General features: G+C 45.4%; 1 protein-coding gene across 18 annotated transcripts in view; it reads right to left on the bottom strand.

The window, feature by feature from the left end:
* The window catches only part of RBFOX2 (RNA binding fox-1 homolog 2), a 256,959-nt gene extending 250,642 nt beyond the window's left edge, over window positions 1-6,317 (bottom strand). For all 18 annotated transcript variants that reach the window (XR_004424162.1, XR_004424163.1, XR_004424164.1 and 15 more), the window contains exon 1: window positions 6,034-6,317. Coding sequence is in view for 15 of the 18 variants with exons in the window: in XM_033117852.1 (XP_032973743.1) it covers window positions 6,034-6,225 (192 nt within the window). In the remaining 3 variants the exon portion in view is untranslated. The remainder of the gene's footprint in view (window positions 1-6,033) is intronic.
* Window positions 6,318-18,221: the final 11,904 nt, after the last annotated feature.

Genomic DNA, 18,221 nt, shown 5'->3' with positions numbered 1-18,221 from the left:
CCCGCGCCATGCTGATCAAGCCCTGAGCAGGAACTCCCTGAGTGCTGCTACAGAGCAGGTTATAAGGGAGGCAAGAAATAAATACTTCCTGCTGGGTTCCATGACAGGCACTTTAAATAATCGTGGTTACTCATTATAGCAGCTCATTAGTGTATGTATTAATTCTCGCAGTTCACAGATATGTAAACAGGAGTTCAGATGCTAAATATCTTGCCAAAGGTCATTCAGTTGGCAAGTGGAGGAGCCAGTATTCAAACCCAAATATGAGAAATTTGAAACAGTGTTTCTTTCACTGTAACAAACTTCAAGTATATATGGGTAACAAATATAATTATATAGTATGTTGCTAATAAAAACAATATCTCCCCCTTTAAAAATTGAGAGGGGACCCACATCATACTGTCTCGGATTAAGGGATCACTCAGAGAGGTCACAATTGAATGATCACAACTGCAATCTCCAAATGCTACCTAAAAAGGTCATTCCTGAGCATTAGTGACCAAAAAATGTTCCGACTTCAAATAATCAGAGCAACTTGGCTCTACTCCAAAAACATATATCAAGTCCTCCATACACTTTCCCCTCAGAGTCCCTAAGAAAACGTTTTGAAAAAATTCGTGGCTGGCTTCTCTCTCTCTCTCTCTCTCTCTCTCTCTCTCTCTCTCTCTCTCTCTCTCTGTCTCTCTCTGTCTCTCTCTGTCTCTCTCTCTCTCTCTTTCTCAATTGCCCAAACTACTTTCCCCACCCAAATTACAGAAATATGTCCAGGATTCACTTGGCAGTTCTGATCCGATTTGCCCCAATCCTGGCTCAACCAGCTTTGCATTACCCTCTTAACTAGATCAGCGCCAGCCAATGGGTTTATTCAAGCTGATCTATGATGGATTAGATAATGAAACCTTAGCCATGTAAGCTGCCTGCGTGTATTGGGGCTGGAGGGGAGAAGAATAAGAAACTCAATACTCCTAGGGGCCACCTAAAACACCAAATGCACTTGTCACCCCTCTCTGCATCTGTTCGCTCATGCTCCAATTACTGCCGTTTCCTTCCCAGGAATTGCTGCTGCTCTTCCCTACCCTGGGAGGAAGTGCACACCTACCCCAGAATAAAGACATTTACTATCTGTTACAAATGCATAGCAACAAAAATGCAAACAACTCTACTCACTGAAATGACCATCTTTATTGTTTCTACAAGTAAAGCCTGACGTCAAACTGATGGCCTGAAAGATGTCAAACCAGTAATTCACTAGCAACATTCTTGCTTACACTACATAGTATAGAGTTCTTTCTCTAGTCCTGTGGAGCTGAAGCCTGTCTGCACTAGTCCGCTTTCTATCAAATGAAAATTAAATCTCTAGTTAGCTTCTGTTGTGTTCGCATGTCAGTGTGATTGAGAGAAAATGACAAGGTGGCTAGAAAATGGGAGAGGGAGTTGGGAAACAAATTCAACTCAGGCTAATTTCTTGAATCACCCTGAAGAATAATTCTACTTTGAATTCAGATCTGAATTTCTCCTTCTCAAAGATATTCCCAGTTTTACAGTCAGTCTTCCTTGTGAGGTTTGAAAAAAATTGGTCCTTTTTATGTGACTGTGTCTGTTTCTGCATCCGGTAGTATTATGGGCTGGATTAATGTATTGAAGCCCCAGCCCTTATGTGATGGCATTTGGTGGTGGGGCCTTTGGAGGTAATTAGGGTTAGATTAGGTCATAAGGATACACCCCTTGTGATGGAGTTAGTGCCCTTTTAAGAAGATCTCGATCTCTCTCTCTCTCTCTCTCTCTCTCTCTCTCTCTCTCTCTCTCTCTTTCTCCTTCCCTCCCTCCCTCCCTCCTTCTTTCCCTCCCTCTCTCCTCCTCCTCTCCCTCCTCCTGCTGTTCTTCCTCCTCCTCCCTCTCCAGGAATATGCACCAAGGAAAGGCCATGCGAGCACACAGAGAGAAGACAGCTGTCTACAAGCCAGGAAAACAGCCCTCACCAGACAATGAATCTGCCAGCACTTTCATCCTGGACTTCCAGCCTCCAGAACTGTGAGAAATAAATTCCTGTTGTTTAAGCCACCTAGTCTCTGGTACTTCGTTATGGCAGCCCGAGCAGACTAACACAGGTAGAAATGAAAAATTCAACAATTTTAGTGAAATACTGTTTATGATTATCACTTGGAAGGAAAGCACTTTACTTTTATAACTCAAATGGTAGCACCATGTTCAGTTTCAGCACCAAAGACTAAACGAGAGTCCAAAGAGACACCCACCTCTTTGGAGAAGGAAAGACTCCCAGGACAAGGGAAGATAAACTATTTCAGGAAACACAGCACCCACATCACAATTAAAGGCTACCTGGAGCTCCTTCCCTGAGACCAGGTAGAAAGTCTTTCTTCTACTAAAATCAACAACTAATATGAACAACTGCTGAACCCACTTAGCTAAATTGGAGTTAGGAGTCTATGGTTCAAAGCAGTTAGTCGACCATATAGTGATCACATACCAACATTTCACTGCCATCCAGAATTTTGCTGAAAGCTATAAGTAATCATTAAGGTGCATCTTGCCTTACACAGCAGCCAAGTTCCCGGAAAGTTGCACAAAAACTGAACTTTTGTTAAATTGTTTTTATTCAGTAGGAAAGTTGACCAAAAGAATTCATTCCCCACTATGTTTTAGAAAGTCCAATTTCCATACATATCAGACTTGCTTAAAGTGAAATGAACCTCTAATATGTATACATGTAACACATTTAACCTTCCACTAGGTTAGAGTACAACATTGCCAAGTACCCTCTTTAACAACTGCATTTCTCAAACCCTATTCCAGTTTTCAAGTTGAACTTATCCGTTCCCTCCTACTCCATGGTTCAGGGTTATCTATTTTATACTATTTCCAGGCTTGTACTGACTCCTCCATCCACATAAAGCTTCTGGATCCTGCCCTTAAAAGGACCTACGCTCTCTCCCTTAGGGTTCCTTGTGAGCCTAAGGATTTTAACGTAAGTACCACAGACTCTCTTGGGTTCCCCTATGGTCCACTTTGGGAAGTAGTGATTTACTCCAAAAGCCCAGTGGCTGAGTCTCAACAGGGTTTAGCTTTGGAGTCTGCAACTTAGAGGTGGGGCTCCATTTCATAAGCAGCCTTGGGAAATCAATCCCAGTAAATTACTTTCTTCTGTAAAAAAGGGATTAATCCTTTGACACTCAAAAGATTGAGGAGGTTCATGAAGGTACTCTCCCCCTTAAGTTTCATGATTTTTCTCTATCCTTCAATTATTTGTATAAAAGGTAAATTTTAACTTCAACTTAACCAGCACAGAGCACTTACAATGGACCCAAAACCGTTTGGTATTATTAATACAAAGAAGTACAGTTCCTGTCTCCTAGAAGCTTAGTCTCACTAGGGAAACAAGAATAACAAAACAATTAAGGGACAATATACATGATGCATGAACAAGCATTGGATATAAAGGATACAAGAGGGTCTGACTGGTGTGAATCAACTGGTGTTACTCCCAATTATACCTCAAATTTTAAGCTCCCCAGAAAGCCTTCCTTGACCATTTCAGCAGGAATGACCATCTCCGTCTTCTGGACTGAGTGGCACAAATCCTCTAAACCATGCAATGAATGCCTTTTGGCATGCATCTACCCTGTGGTATCTCTACTCCTATTTCTCTAAACTTACAAAAAAAAATCATATATATATATATATGTGTGTGTGTGTATATAAATATATATACACACACACACATATACACTTTTTACAACTTTTCACCCATTTTGTCTCCCTACCTAGATTGTAAGCACCAAACACTTTAAGGTCAGGGAACTTGACATATATTTTAGAAGGTAACTTAGAAATCATCATGTATGAACACTTTATTTTACAACTAAGGAAATAGAGGCCCAAAAAGAAGGGATTTTCCCAGAACCATACAGCTAGTTGAAGGCAGGGGACTAAATCAATGATGATATGAATACCTGTGTGACATGGTATGTTGGAAGTCCAACAATGAGAATGCATAAAGTGAAAAATAAATAAAGATCCACAAATACACAGAGTGCAAAAAACATTCTCTGTGGGATGGTTCTAAGTCGCCCATCTGTACCCAAAGGACCTAATCCACTCCTTCCTCTGCATACCCCAGAGTCCCTATACACTGTTCCACTTCCAAATATTACTGTCCTTAGCCAATTTGAAGGCAACCAGCAAATAATGGGCCCCAGGAGGAAAGGTGGGGGAAAGGGAAGAGTCTCGCTGTTAACTATGATTGACAAAACAATAAATGAATACCGACAGACACAGATACATGCTCACACCACGCAGAAAACGCTCAGCAGCACTCATCCAGTCTTCCCTCCTTCCCATCCAGTACTAACCCACCTCACCTGAAGTCTCCCCATATTCCTTTATATATATTTTTCCCATGGCCCTGAGCTTTCACTTCTCACAATCCCTCTGCCTGACAGAGTTCTAAAGGAGAACAAAAGCAAGCAAACAAAACAAAAGAATTCAAAAATAAACACCACAGAGGATCACTGTACCCAAGTCAACAGAAGTAAGAGTGGCCTCTGCAAAGGAGACCAAGAAGCACACAGTAAACACGCCAGGCTTAACTACAGCTCCGTCTCTAACACAGGAAGTCAGGCAGAGCCTTGAAAAGCAGGAGCAGAGCACAGGAAGTCTCTTAGCACTGCAGAGATTTCCAAGAGTGGTGTAATGGAGAGAGCACAGGAATAGGAATTAGAAGAGTAGGCTTCCAGCTCTAGTTTTACTACCGAGCTCACTGGGTGGCCTTGGGCAAGTCACTAGTCTTCTCGTGACTTTTGAGTCCCCATCTATAAAATGAGATGGTTAAAACATTTGGGAACTTGAATCCAATCCAGAAAAAGAAAAAAAGAAATTATTGACTTCCCCCCCTAAAAAGTGCAGGTAAACTATTTTGCACAAGTCTTCCAAGTCTACCCAGGTTTAGAACCCCTGGAAAAGATGACGTCGCTGGTCCCTTCTAACATTCTATGATTCTAAGAGAATTAGGCAGATGTCTAAACAACTGCTGGTACATTAGCACCCACCCCCAGCCACCACCACCACCACCACCACCACCATTTCATAGCAAGTATTTTCTGAACAAAGACCAAATCCTAAAACTAAAGCTTATCAAGATTTCACATTCTTCCTCAAATTACAAAGTCAACTGACATCATTGCTCCATTTCCCATTCCTTACCCACATCAATCAGCTCATCCTTGACTCCACAACTCAGAATCCAGGCTTCTAACAGCCCTATACCTGTTCTTTCATACCCCAAAACATTACAGAGCTAGTCGGTGCCCTAGCTATGGAAGAGGCCACTGGCAAAGTCCAGGAGGGACATGCCCTGCGTCTCTCTTCAGACTCATTAGCATGTTTCACAAAGTTAATGCGACGGAGCACCACGGTGTCCCCACAAGACTACCACACGCCGCGTACTTCTCACATTCCTGGTGGAACTGATTTAACCCACAATCGAAGCCACATCCCCTCTGGGCTCTCGAGGAGTTTTCTGGCCTTTGATTCCTCTCTTTTATTATGTGCCACTCCCCTTCCCCATCCCAGTGTGTGTCCCCGGCTGCCAAAAGGTACTCCTCCTCGGGAGGTGTCCCACCACTGTCCCCTCGTCCTCGACTCAGTCCAGCGGCTCTCTGGGCTGCAGACCCAGGATCTCCCGGCTTTCACTCCACCCCAAGGAACTAAGGAAGGGTTGGAAGAAATGGAATCCATCTCAACCATGTTCGATTTCCCCCCGAAACCCATCCACGCGTCGTGTCCCCTTGTGCCCTCAATAATCAGGACCCTCGTGGGCACGCCAGGGTCCCCCGGCACACTTCGCCTCCAAGCCGGGGCTCGCCCCACCTTCCAAACAGGCCACGACCGGCCCCCTCCCACTTCCAAGCCAAGACCCCGAGGCCCTCCCCTTTCCAAGCCCCGGGAGCCCCGGGCCGCCCCCCGGGACCCGCGCCGCACCCCCGCCGTAACCGGGCGCCCGTCCCGCGCGGTCACCTGCATCCCGCCGCCGCCGCCGCCGTCGGCCGCCGCCTCCTCGGTGCGCGGCCGCTTGCTCAGGCCGGGCTCGGCTCCGTCTCCTCCCCCACCGGGCACCGGCAGCTCCAGCTCCGACTCCCGCTTCATCCCCCGGGCAGCGGCGCCGGGCCCGAGCTGCGATGGCTGTTGCGGCTGGGTGCCTTCCGCCATCCGCCCGCGCCCCCCTCGCCTCCGGGAGCCGGGCGACCCGCGACAGGCCACCTCCCCCTGGGCCTCGGCCCCGACAGTCGCGACAGGCGGGCGCGCGCCTGCCCCCGCCCCCGCGTGCGTGCGTGCGTGCGCGCGCGCGAGCGCGCGGGCCCGGCGCTCCTCTGCGACTGGCGATCGGCGTCCTCGCTCGCGCGGTCCTCGGCTGTGGGAGGCTGGCGGGTCGCGACGGGCACTGGCTCGCGCCCCCACGCGCACACGCGACCCACGGCCTGGCCCGCCGCGCGCCCCGCCTCACACTCACGGAGCTCGCCCGCCGGCCCGCGCCCGCTCCCTCACACTGTCCCTCACAACACGCCGGGCCGAGGGAGGAAAGGGGCGGTCCGGGCTCCCGAGCCTTGGGGAGGGGTGTTTATTTGGGGGGAGGAGGGGCTCGAGGCCGGAACGAGCTGACTGGCCGGGATCCTCCGACCCGCCACTGTGGCAGCACCGGGAAGGCGGGGAGAGAGAAAGGAGGAGGGAGGGACCGGGATCTGGGACTCCAGCCCGCGCGGGAGGCTGTGGCGGGGGTGGGGCGGGGAGGGCGTGGCGGGGGTGGGGGCCGAGCCTGCGGAGGGGGCGTGGCCAGCTCCCCTCGGCAATCTCCGCCGCCTCCTCTCCTGGCGCCCGAGGGAGGCCGGGGAGAGAGCAGGACAGTTCGGGAGTCTCCGCCAGCGGCGAGGGATTGTCCTGGAGGCACCGTGCGGCTGGATTTCCAGCTAGCGCGGAGGGGGCGGAGTCTGTTTCCTCTAGGGGCGGGGCCATAGCCTAGGACAGGCGGAGCTTGAGAGGCCCGAGGGCCCCGTGAGTTCCCGACTAGGGAACCGGCACTCTGTGGGAGGGGGCGTTTAGCCTGCTCCCTCTCCCGCGGAAGAATGAGGATCTCGATTTGGAAGGTCCAGGAATGAAATCACCACTACATGGCTCTCCCCAATTCTAAAAGCTTTGACTCTAATAATAATAATTATCCCATTCCTGATCATCTTAATAATAACACCTGATGTTTGTAAGAGCTTGCACAATGCAGTTTGCACAATGCGTTCACAGACCCGTTTTGAAGCGATGGTATGAGCAGAGTAGATACCAGGAACTCCTTTACGTTGATGATGAACGTGAAGCTTCGTTAAGTCCTGGAGCTAAACAGTGGCAGATCCAGCTCTCAGGACATCAGATCATCTTTTCTCTACGCCTTGCTGCCTGTGTAACACTTTGTTAATTTCAACTTTCTGCAATTAGAGATGCTGTGCAACAGCTTCTTTCTCCTACCAGTCTGTAAGGACCAAAAGGGCATCTATTTTCTCTGGGTTCCATATTGTGCCCTGTACGTTACAGGGATATAGTTATGTTGCATGCATGACTTGGATTCTACAAACGAGCTTCATCTCTTTGGACCCCTGACCATCATTTGTAAAATGGGGAGATAGTTTAGATCAGCGGTTGGCAACCAGGGGCAATTCTGTCCTTTCCCCTCTCCTCCAGGGCATTTGTCAACTGTCTGGAGACATTGTGGGTCATTACAACTGAGGGGTGCCACTGGCATCTAGTGGATAGAGACCAGGGATATTGTTCACCATGCTTTGATGAACAGGACAGTCCTCACAACAGTTATCCACCCCAACATGTCAACAGTACTGAGATTGAGAAACCCTGAGTTACATGATTTCTAAGGTCATTTCCAGATGGGTCTAGGAGTTGTCCTTTGACTTGGGTTTAACCCGCTGAAACAGTACAATGGTAAAGATCCTTGCTTTGGAATCAGACCAACCAAGGTTTGAGTCCAAGCTTTCCCATCTACCACCCATGTGATGTTGGACCAGTGATCATTTAAGAAGTTCTATATAGAAGGGGAACAGGGCCTGCAGACTGTTTGGAAGGGAAGACTGAAGGACTTGTCCTGAAGCTGAGTTTTCCTAGCTCATTGTTTTTTACCTAGTCTGTGTCCTAGATCAATAAAAATAGCCAAGTTTTGGCTCTGCCCCTGAACCAGTCATGATGCCGTGTGAAAGCTACCTAGCCTGTCTATGCTTTAGTTTCTTCATCTGAAAATCAGGATAATAATACTACCTTCCTGAAAGGGTTCTTGTGAGGATTCAATGAATTATCACACATTAAGAACTTCGAACAGATTGGCCAATGATAAACACTTAATAAATGTTAGCTATTATTATTGTTATTACCATTATTTTATTCACATCTTAAATGTGAGCAAGAAAAATATTCTTATCAAGATCAAAGGATATCATTATCACTACTACTGGTTTTTTTTTCCAATTACATAAAGTGGGGGGTGGGGGCCTGCTAGAGATTAAGATGGGCTGACAAATCACCCCAAGTCACCCCTTAGTGCAACAGCTATATTAGGCAAGTCATTTATTTTCACTAAACCTTACATTCCTTGTTTGTAAGATGACAATACTAGTTACAGTGTTGTTCTAAGGATTAAATGAGACAAAATAAAGAACAACAATGTAAATAAATTAGGTGATAAATATTGACCAGAGCACGGCGTCGAACTGCTTAATAAGTGGTCAATATTTATCACCTAATTTGTTCAGTGATGCTAAGCCGCTGGTCAGGGGTTCATGCGGCTGGAAAGAGAAGCCCAGGCAGCTTCTACTACTGCCATTCGGGCCATCAAGTTGGAAGTCCAAGTGCCTGAAAGGTTGTACTTGAGCTAAATTAGTCCCAACCTACGGCAGGGATCTCCAGTTGGCAGTGCCCCCTGGGCAGATAGGCCTTAATCCTGTGCAACCAAGCATGCGCATTATAGCTCTAAAGAAAAATCAGGATGTTTCTTGGTGGTCTATGGAACAACAATGGCTTCTTTTGTCTAACCTAGGGACGTCAGTGGTTGGTTTTCTGAAATTTTTACTTATTAAGCTGGTGTCTTGAAAATTCTTCTCCCCTCCCTACCTGCCTTGCCAAAATACTAGAATTTAAATGACTCTAGGTCCTTCCTGGGCTGCTCCACGACCCAGCAAGAAATGAGATTTGGTATCAGGGCTGCTTGTGACTCAAATTATTGTAAGTCAAGTAGCACACATTTCCCTGAGAAATAGAGCGATGTGGTACAGGAATGTTTGAATGACCAGGCAGAACAAAGAGAAATTGAACCTTGTCCTGTAAACAAGCATTAAGCTTTTAGAGAGAGCTTGCGAATAGAAGCCTATAAATAGTAGAAGAGGCCAAATGAGCCTATAGTGACACAAAGACCAGGATCGTTTCTTTCATGTACATCTGCAGCCACCTCTGTGGGAGCAGGTGGTTATAAAATATTACAGAGGAAGAAAACAATTAAAGAATATTTTCCTAGAAAGAATTTTTAGCTGCAGAAATTATTGAAGTCCTAATGTTTATTTATTTATCCACTTGACAAACTATGGGCAAAAGTCTGGGATATCAAAAAGAATAAAATTGATTCCTGGTACTGAGGAGCTCAGTCTGGGAAAGAAAGGATGAACAAATAAAAAGACAAATACACACCAGAAACTAATATAAAATATTGAATGTCAACTGTAATTGAAAAATTAAATACACAGAGAGTGCCAAAAAAATGTATACACATTTTAAGAAAGGAAAACTGTATTAAAATTATTCTACTCAATATATACCAATAACAAAAGATGAATACAAATTACGTTTGATTTCTGCAACTACAAGGGTGCTCAAAGTGGTTCCCATCGGCATCCAGACACTTCTGCATTACGGCAAACTACTGCCTGAGCAATGTCGACCAAAGTGTCCACTTGTATACACTTTTTTTGGGCACCCCAAGGTTGTGTATGTGTGTGTTTTAAGAATTACAATGCACCATGAGAAGGAGGCATCTCTCATAGCGGTTAAGAACATGGACTCTGGTATCACACATGGGTTTGAGTATGACTTGGCCATATATTTGACCTTGTACAAGATCCTTACCACCTCTTAGACCCAGTTTCTTCATTTGTGTGGCAAGCACTGGTAGTTCCCAACCCTTATATCCTCTTATTCCTAATCAGCAGAACCCCCATTTTATTCAGGGAAGAAATCTTTCCAGCTTTAAAAAGAGAAAAAATATACATAAAAATGTCAGGCTCCCTGGCAGCTAAAGGTGGTCACATAACACAGTCTGGCCAGCAAGGTACAGGTAGGCGATAGCATCTTTTCCCAATTAATAAGACAAAACCACAAGAAGAAAAGGATCTTTGCCCTTCATCCTTTGCCCTTTGCCCTTTCCCCTTCCCCCTGCCTGGAACACAGATTGGAAAAACAGCAGACATCTTGTCTTCAAAGTAGCAAAAGCTATATGCTAAGAATTGTATTACGGAGCCACCATACCAGCCTTAGCCCTTCTACCTCTAATTTATTGTTATTTGAGCAAAATACATTCCCATTTGGGTAAGCCACTATGGACAGGTTTCTACATGCAGCCAAACTTAACTCCTGATATAATCTGTAAACCAAGGATAATAATAGTATGTCCCCTGGGGTTCTCTTGAGCATTAAATAATGTATGCAAAGCACTTAGCATGACACCTGGCTCCCAATAATGGTAACTCACACCTTGTTACTGCTATTATTCCTCCTATTATTCTTATTAATATGATTTTTTTATGTGCGCTGAAAGCTATAGGAGCATTTAGGAAGATGTCACCACCGTGCTCGGGGAAGACAGGACATACTTCACTGAGAATCTTATATTTGAGCTGGGTCTTTAAAAATGAAGAAGAGTTTCCCAGGATACAGTTTCCAATTAAAAAGTGAGCAAATTCTTATGTGCCTGCAAGGGCTTAGGAGGAGTTCAGCACTCTTTGCCAGGAGAAAACTCCAGTAGAATAGAGCACTGGCCTTGGGGTCAGAAGACTAGGCCCAGAGTCAGGACCAGCTATGGTCATCAAACTGAGACTAAAAGAGGTAGGTGGGTACCAGAGCACCTAGCCACAGGGCTAGTGGGGCCTGTAGGAGGGAATCAATGTTATGAAAGATCTATTCCAACACCATTTATTGTTAACCCAGTATTCTGGTGACCGACAGTCATCAGACAAACTACTGGTGTAAATCTCTGTATTTATAAGCTTTTTGAGAACGCGAGCACTTTCATAATCCCTTACTTGATATTTGTGTCCCTAGCACCGAGCCCAGATCTTAACACAAAATATGTGGCTATTCCAATAATCCTAAAAATATTCAAAAACATAGCCCTTGACCCCCACTGCCCCGGAAGAGCAGATAAAGGCCCAGAACAGAGCAGATGACCTTAGAATGCTATCTTAACCATGTACCCTTCTAAATAAAGACAGAGCACTCTGGGGCTGGGTCCTTCCCCCATATTTATCATCTCTCTAATCAGAGAGAGAAGAGCAGATATAAATAGAAGACAGCATTTTCTACTCCAAAGTTTTCTTTTCCCCCCAAAAAAAGAAAGGCAGCCAATACCCTGGATAATTCACTGGCCAGAGGAAGTGGAAGTGCCATGTGGCCGGCTTATCCGGGAGCAGATACAGAGCGTAATGAGAAACTGAGTTCGCAACAGGGGAAGGTGTGAGGTTTAAGCCTCATTAGGACTACAAAACCAGGCTTTTCGCCACAAACCCCACGATTGACTTTGACCTCCCTTCCCTACCTCCCTCTGCTCATGGTGGTATTGAACCTGGGTTTTTCCTATAGGCCAGAACCTTGCCAAGCCTTTTGCCCTTCACATAATGTGTTTGTCTGGTTTCTATTTCTGTAGTTTGATGAAGGATGATAGCAGGGTATTGAGTTGTTGTTTTTCATTTAGTGCAGTCGACGCCCTCACCCTGCCCATTCCCCCCACCCTGTTCTCAAGTCGGCTTTTCATTGTCTGTTTGGTGCCTCCTCCTAGGTTTTTATTGCTTCCTTACAGAATGGGGGGGGGGCATTTAATTTTATTTTCCAGGCTCTGGTATACATAAGCTTGTATATCCATCTTTTCCACAAAGAATTATGGTGATTTGAAATGGGAAATGACCTCAGAAGTGAAAGGCGGGGAAGGTTCCCATATTCACTGAGTCCCTAATACGTGCCAGGCTCTGAACTAGGTGCGTTCATTTTGCATTTAATCCTCACAGCACATACACGAAGGAGGTAGTATTACATCTCATTTTACAGATGAGAAAACTGAGCTCCAGAGAGGTGAAACGACAGGCTCAAGGTCACACAGAATGGTGCCTGACAAAGGAACCCGTCCCCCTTCTCCAGGCTCCTTTCATGCCTCTCCATGCTTTGTGGACTTTTTAGGGTGTTTTAATTTGGGTGGCTACAAATCTGCTAAGGAAATTTTATTTCTTGCCCTCTGGAATAGAATTGAACTATCTTGATCCTGCATTCCCTCTGGGGCGTAACCTTCTAGACCTTTGTTGTATCAGATTATTGGGCCTTCATTGTCCCCGCCGGCATCTGCTCAGGTGTCTTCCCCAGGTCCCTGTCTAGCTGTCATATCGATCCCAACTGGCCTCCACTGAGCTGTCCTGTCTCCTCAGTGGTTGATCTGCCCAGAGCGCAGCTTGCCTGGGGCCTCTCCTGGAAAGGCTCTGTCTTAGTGGCTTCACACCTCTGTCGGGGCATGGGAAAACCCTGGCTGTTCCCACATTGCTCTGGCTGTCTCGGTGCCCTGTTGTGTAGAAACACTGAGGAGGTGACCCAACTCCTCATACCCTTATTGGAGGAAAACACTGCAAATGTGCCCCTCCAGGACCTCGGATGGAGGCAGAGGCAACGATCTCTCCCTCCGGATGCCACACCTACCTGGAGCTTGGTTTCTCCCTCCCTCTCTCCTCCCCATGCTCCATCTAGGAGGAGGCAGGAGGCAGGTGTCCTCCAGACACCACCCCCCCCCCAGGCTCTACCTAGCTCTTGTTCTCAGCGGCTGCCTCTCTCTCTCTTCATTTGCCTCATTTGCCTCTTCTAGGTGGGGGACACAAGACTCATCCTGACTGATTCTGATTCTGGCAAAAATCGCTAAATTTTGTAGGGCATGAATTTCACCACCAGAGAGTCATGCAGGGTTTAGACTTTGGGAGTTCAAAAGACCTGGCTTAGGAAACACAGAGACTTTCCTTTCAAGCCATGTGTTTCAAAGTCTATTTGGGAATTCAAAAGCTCAGTCCTACTCTTCTTTCTCTTTGCATTTCCGCTATAACAGCTTTAATCCTGAAAGGAAGGGAGGGTGTGAATGGTTGGAGGATACCTGGGAGAGGGAAAACAGAGAACTTAAGTTAATATTTCTGTGGCAAAGACAATCTCTGCACCATTTCCTCCTCCTGCAAACACAGTGAGACAGTTCTCAGCCTCCTTTGCTGTTGGGATGGGAACATGTGACAACATGCTGGCCAAAGGAGTATGGGTAAAAGCAATAGAGGCCACTTACAGGCCTGGCCCCTGAAAACATGCCTGCCAGTCCTCTAGCCCTCTTGTTCTCCTCCACGGCAGTGGTGGAAAACATGAGCTAAAGACAGTAACATCACAAGAGGAAAGGAACCTGGAGCCTGAGTCATCAGTTGGAGGAGAGCTACAATAAGAAGCTGCCCCACCAGCAACAGACTGTGGTGTGAGCAGGAAATGAAACTTAGTTGTGTTAAGACACTGAGGTTTATGTTTGTATGTGTGTTTCACAGCAGTTTATATTACTTACTCTGATTAATAAAATGCCTAAATATTGTTCTACCTCATAATTAATGCACAAAATATCAGAGACTGGGAACCAGAAGCTTGACCATTTTGATTAAAATCTATGAAATTGAAGGTGCATAAAAGGACACCAATTCTAAGAAACAAACTTAGTATTATCTTTGGATAATATTCAAAGCTTGATGCTGAAGGAGAATGATGGGAAAGAAAACAAAAAAAAAAGGTATGTCAGGTCCCTTCTTTCAACCAACCTAGCATAATACCTACAATGTTGAAATGCTTAATAAGTAATGACTAATGAATGAAAAACCTCCATTAACCTATCAACTCTGGTTAAACCCAGGACATTTACTATTTTAAATTTTATGGAGAAGAGCAAAGAGGTAGAGATAAAGAAAAGAGAAAAGAGAGGGCCTGGGAAAATAGGGAATAATGAGAAGGCAAGGTGGAAATAATTTTCCAGAAGGCATGTACCTTTACCCATGCCCACTTTACTTAAAACAGTCCTTATCAGCCAGAACCTTCTGCAATTTCTCCCTCTACATGCTCACAAATATACAAAAGTAAAGTTACAATTCCTACTTATTACTGACATTAACAAACAAAATGAAGCTGAGCACGGAAAATGCCACAGTGAGAGGCAGGCAGAAGTCAATAGGTTGGAAAAAGCCATTCTGTCCCTAAGACTTGGAATCATGCAGAAAGACTTTGGGGGTTCGAATGGGGCTCAAGACATAGCGCCTGCCTTCTCTGTCAAGTCAGGAACCAATTTAGGGATAGACATAGAGAGGAAACCAAAATGATTTATTACTAATAAACACCAGGTTTGAGTGTGCAGCCAGATGGATATGCTGGGAGCCTCCACTCTCGCATTAGATAAACGCAACCACCATGCCACTGGCATAGCTGAAAAACTGCAGACTGCTCCCCAGTCTGCATGGCAGAAAGCTCACCAGAAATCCCCCTCACAGAGACCAACAGATTTGAAGAAAGAGTAAGGAAGAAGCTAATCCAAGCCATGTCCAGGTGTTCTTCCCAAATCACCAATCGGGTAAATCGCCTCTTCTGTCAGTCAGTTAAGGTTAGCTAGAGCAAATACTTCCAAATTCTCAGGGGCTTACAACCACAAAGATGTCTTGTTCACGTATCCATTGTGGGTTGGCTGTATGTCGTCTTCACTTTGGGCCCCAGGTGGATGGGCTGGTCCGCGTCTTGGTCATTACAGGTATCCCTTATTTTATTATTGCACTTTGCTTTATTGTGCTTCACAGATACTGCATTTATTTTTACAGATTGAAGGTTTGTGGCAACCCTGCGTTGAACAAGTCTATTGGCACCAATTTTCCAACAGCATCTGCTCACTACATGTCTCTGTGTCACATTTTGGTAATTCTCGCAATATTTCAAAATTTTCATTATTATTGTACATGTTATTGTGATCTGTAATCACTGATTACAGTGACCTTTGCTATTACTATTGTAATTGTTTGGGGGCGCCACGAACTGTGCCCACATGAGACGGTGAACTGAATCCATAAATGTCGTGTGTGTTCTGACTGCTCCAATGACCAGCCATTTCCCTGTCTCTCTCCCCTGCTCCGGCCTCCCTATTCCCTGAGACACAACAATATTGAAATGAGGCTAATTGATAACCCTACAACAGACCGCAAGCATTCTAGTAAATAAGAGCCGTGCACATCTCTCACTTTAAAGCAAAAGCTAGAAATAATTAAGTTTCGTGAGGAAGGAATGTTGAAAGCCAAGGCCTTTTGTGCCAAACAGTCAGCCAAGTTGTGAATGCAAAGGAAAAGTTCTTAAAGGAAATTAAAAGTGCTACTCTAGCAAACACATGAATGATAAGAGAGAGAAAAGCCTTATTGCTGATATGGAGAAAGTTACAAGGGTAGATAGAAGATCAAACCAGCCACAACATTCTCTTAAGCCAAAACCTAATCCAGAGCAAGGCCCTAACTCTCTTCACTTCTATGAAGGCTGAGAAAGGTGAGGAGGCTGCAGAAGAAAAGTTTGAAGCTAGGCAGAGGTTGGTTCATGAGGTTTAAGGAAAGAAGTCATCTCTATAACATAAAAGTGCAAGGTGAAGAAGCAGCAAGCTATCCAGAAGAGCTAGCTAAGATAATTAATGAAGGTGACTACGGCAAACAACACATTTTCAATGTAGGAGAAACGGCCTTATATGGGAAGAAGATGCCATCTAGAACGTCCATAGCTAAAGAGGAGAAATCAGTGCCTGGGTTCAAAACTTCAAAGGACAGGCTGACTCGTTAGAAGCCAGTGCAGCAGAAGCCAGTGCTCATTTACCTCTCCGAAAATCCTAGCGTCCTTAAGAATTATGCTACATCTACTCTGCTCATGCTCTATAAGTGAAACAGCAAAGCCTGGATAACAGCACATCTGTTTACAACATGGTTTACTAAATATTTTAAGCCCACTGTTGAGAGCTACTGCTCAGAGAAAAAGATCCTTTTCAAAATCTGACTGCTCACTGACAGTGTACTTGGTCACCCAAGAGCTCTGATGGAGATGGACAATGAGATGAATGTTATTTCCATGCCTGCTAACCCAACGTTCATTCTGCAGCTCATGGATCAAGGAGTAATTTCAACTTTCAAGTCTTAGTACTTAAGAAACACGTTTCGTAAGGTGATTGCTGCCATAGATAACGATCCCTCTGATGGATCTGGGCAGAGTAAACTGAAAAGCTCTGGAAAGGATTCACCGTCCTAGGTGTCGTTAAGAACATTCATGATTCATGGGAAGAGGTCAAAATATTAACCTTAACAGGAGTTTGGAAGAAGTTAATTCTAACCCTCATGGATGACTTTGAGACTTCAGTGGAGGAAGTCACTGCAGATGTGGTGGAAATAGCAAAAGAACTAGAATTAGAAGTGGGGCCTGAAGATGGGACTGAATTGCTGCCATCTCCTGATAAAACTTGAATGGGTAAGGAGTTGCTTCTAAAGCAGGAGCAAAGAAAGTCATTTCTTGAGATGAAATCTGCTCTTAGTGAAGATGCTATGAAGATCACTAAGATGACAGCAAAGGATTTAGAATATCACATAAACTTAGTTGATGAAGGAGGGGCAGGGTTTGAGAGAACTGACGTCAATTTTGAAAGAAGTTCTACTGTGGGTAAAACGCCGTCAAATGGCCTTGCATACGACACAGAAATTGTTCATGAAACGAAGAGTCAATCGATGTGGCAAACTTCATTGTTGCCTCATTTTAAGAAATTGCCACAGTTGCCCAATCTCCAGCAACCATCACCCTGATCAGTCAGCAGCCATCAACACTGAGGCAAGACCCTCCACCAGCAAAAAGATTATCACTCACTGAACGCTCAGATGATGGTTAGAGTTTTTCAGCAATAAAATATTTTTAAATTAATGCATGTACATTTTTTAGACAAAATGCTGTTGCACACTTAACAGACCACAGTATAGTGTAAACATGACTTTTATATGTACTGGGAAACCAAAAAATTGTATGACTTGCTTTATGGTGACACTCGCTTCACTGCGGTGGTCTGTAACCAAATCTACCGTATCTCTGAGGTTTGCCTGTACTCTTCTGTGGCAGAGGGAAAAGAGGGAGGGTGGTGGGTCACATGATGGAAGGGACACACCTGTATTCTCCTCTCATTCCATTGGCCAAAGCAAATAACATGGTCAAGATTGCCCCCAATGAGGTGGGAATGTTTAATCCTCCTGAAAGGAGAGACAATGAATGTTTTAAAATAATAATTTAAATAAATTCAATAATTCTACACTCCTTTCGCCAGGGGGAAAATGAAGATGTGGGGGTCGTTTTTCCCAATCTATACCCAAAGGCCAAAGGGGTAGTAGCAGATGCCTTTGTTGCTGCATGAATAGCCCCCTGGCCTACCATGGAAATCATCTGTGGATTCTGCAGGCAGTTCCCACACATTCCACACACGTCACCTGCTCCCTCACTCGGACACCTGCCCGAGGGCTTTCTTTAGCTGCAGAAGCATGCTTGGCCATGGAGCCAAGGATTCCAGGAGCACCCGCAGGTGTACCCCTTGACCAAGGAGGGACCGAAATTGGTATAGAAATTCCCCACGGTCCTCCCCTCTCAGCAGAACAGCAGAGAGGTGTTTCCACGCAGTCTCTCAGAGGACCCACACTGGAAGTGAGCACCAGTTGCCCACAATGGTAACTGGCTCACAAATGTGCCTTTTCCTCTCTTGTCTTCCTTCCCCACTACGCCGCCTGGATCACAACCCAAATAAGCACTGCACCCAAATCCCAGGGTCGGGGTCTGTTCTGGAGAAACCCAACTGTACCAGGGATGAA

This window comes from Rhinolophus ferrumequinum, chromosome 10 (genome assembly GCF_004115265.2).
Source record: "Rhinolophus ferrumequinum isolate MPI-CBG mRhiFer1 chromosome 10, mRhiFer1_v1.p, whole genome shotgun sequence".
NCBI classification, from domain to species: Eukaryota; Metazoa; Chordata; class Mammalia; order Chiroptera; family Rhinolophidae; genus Rhinolophus; species Rhinolophus ferrumequinum.
Note: the sequence above shows the minus strand (reverse complement) of the source record. Positions and strands in the feature narration are given on the sequence as shown.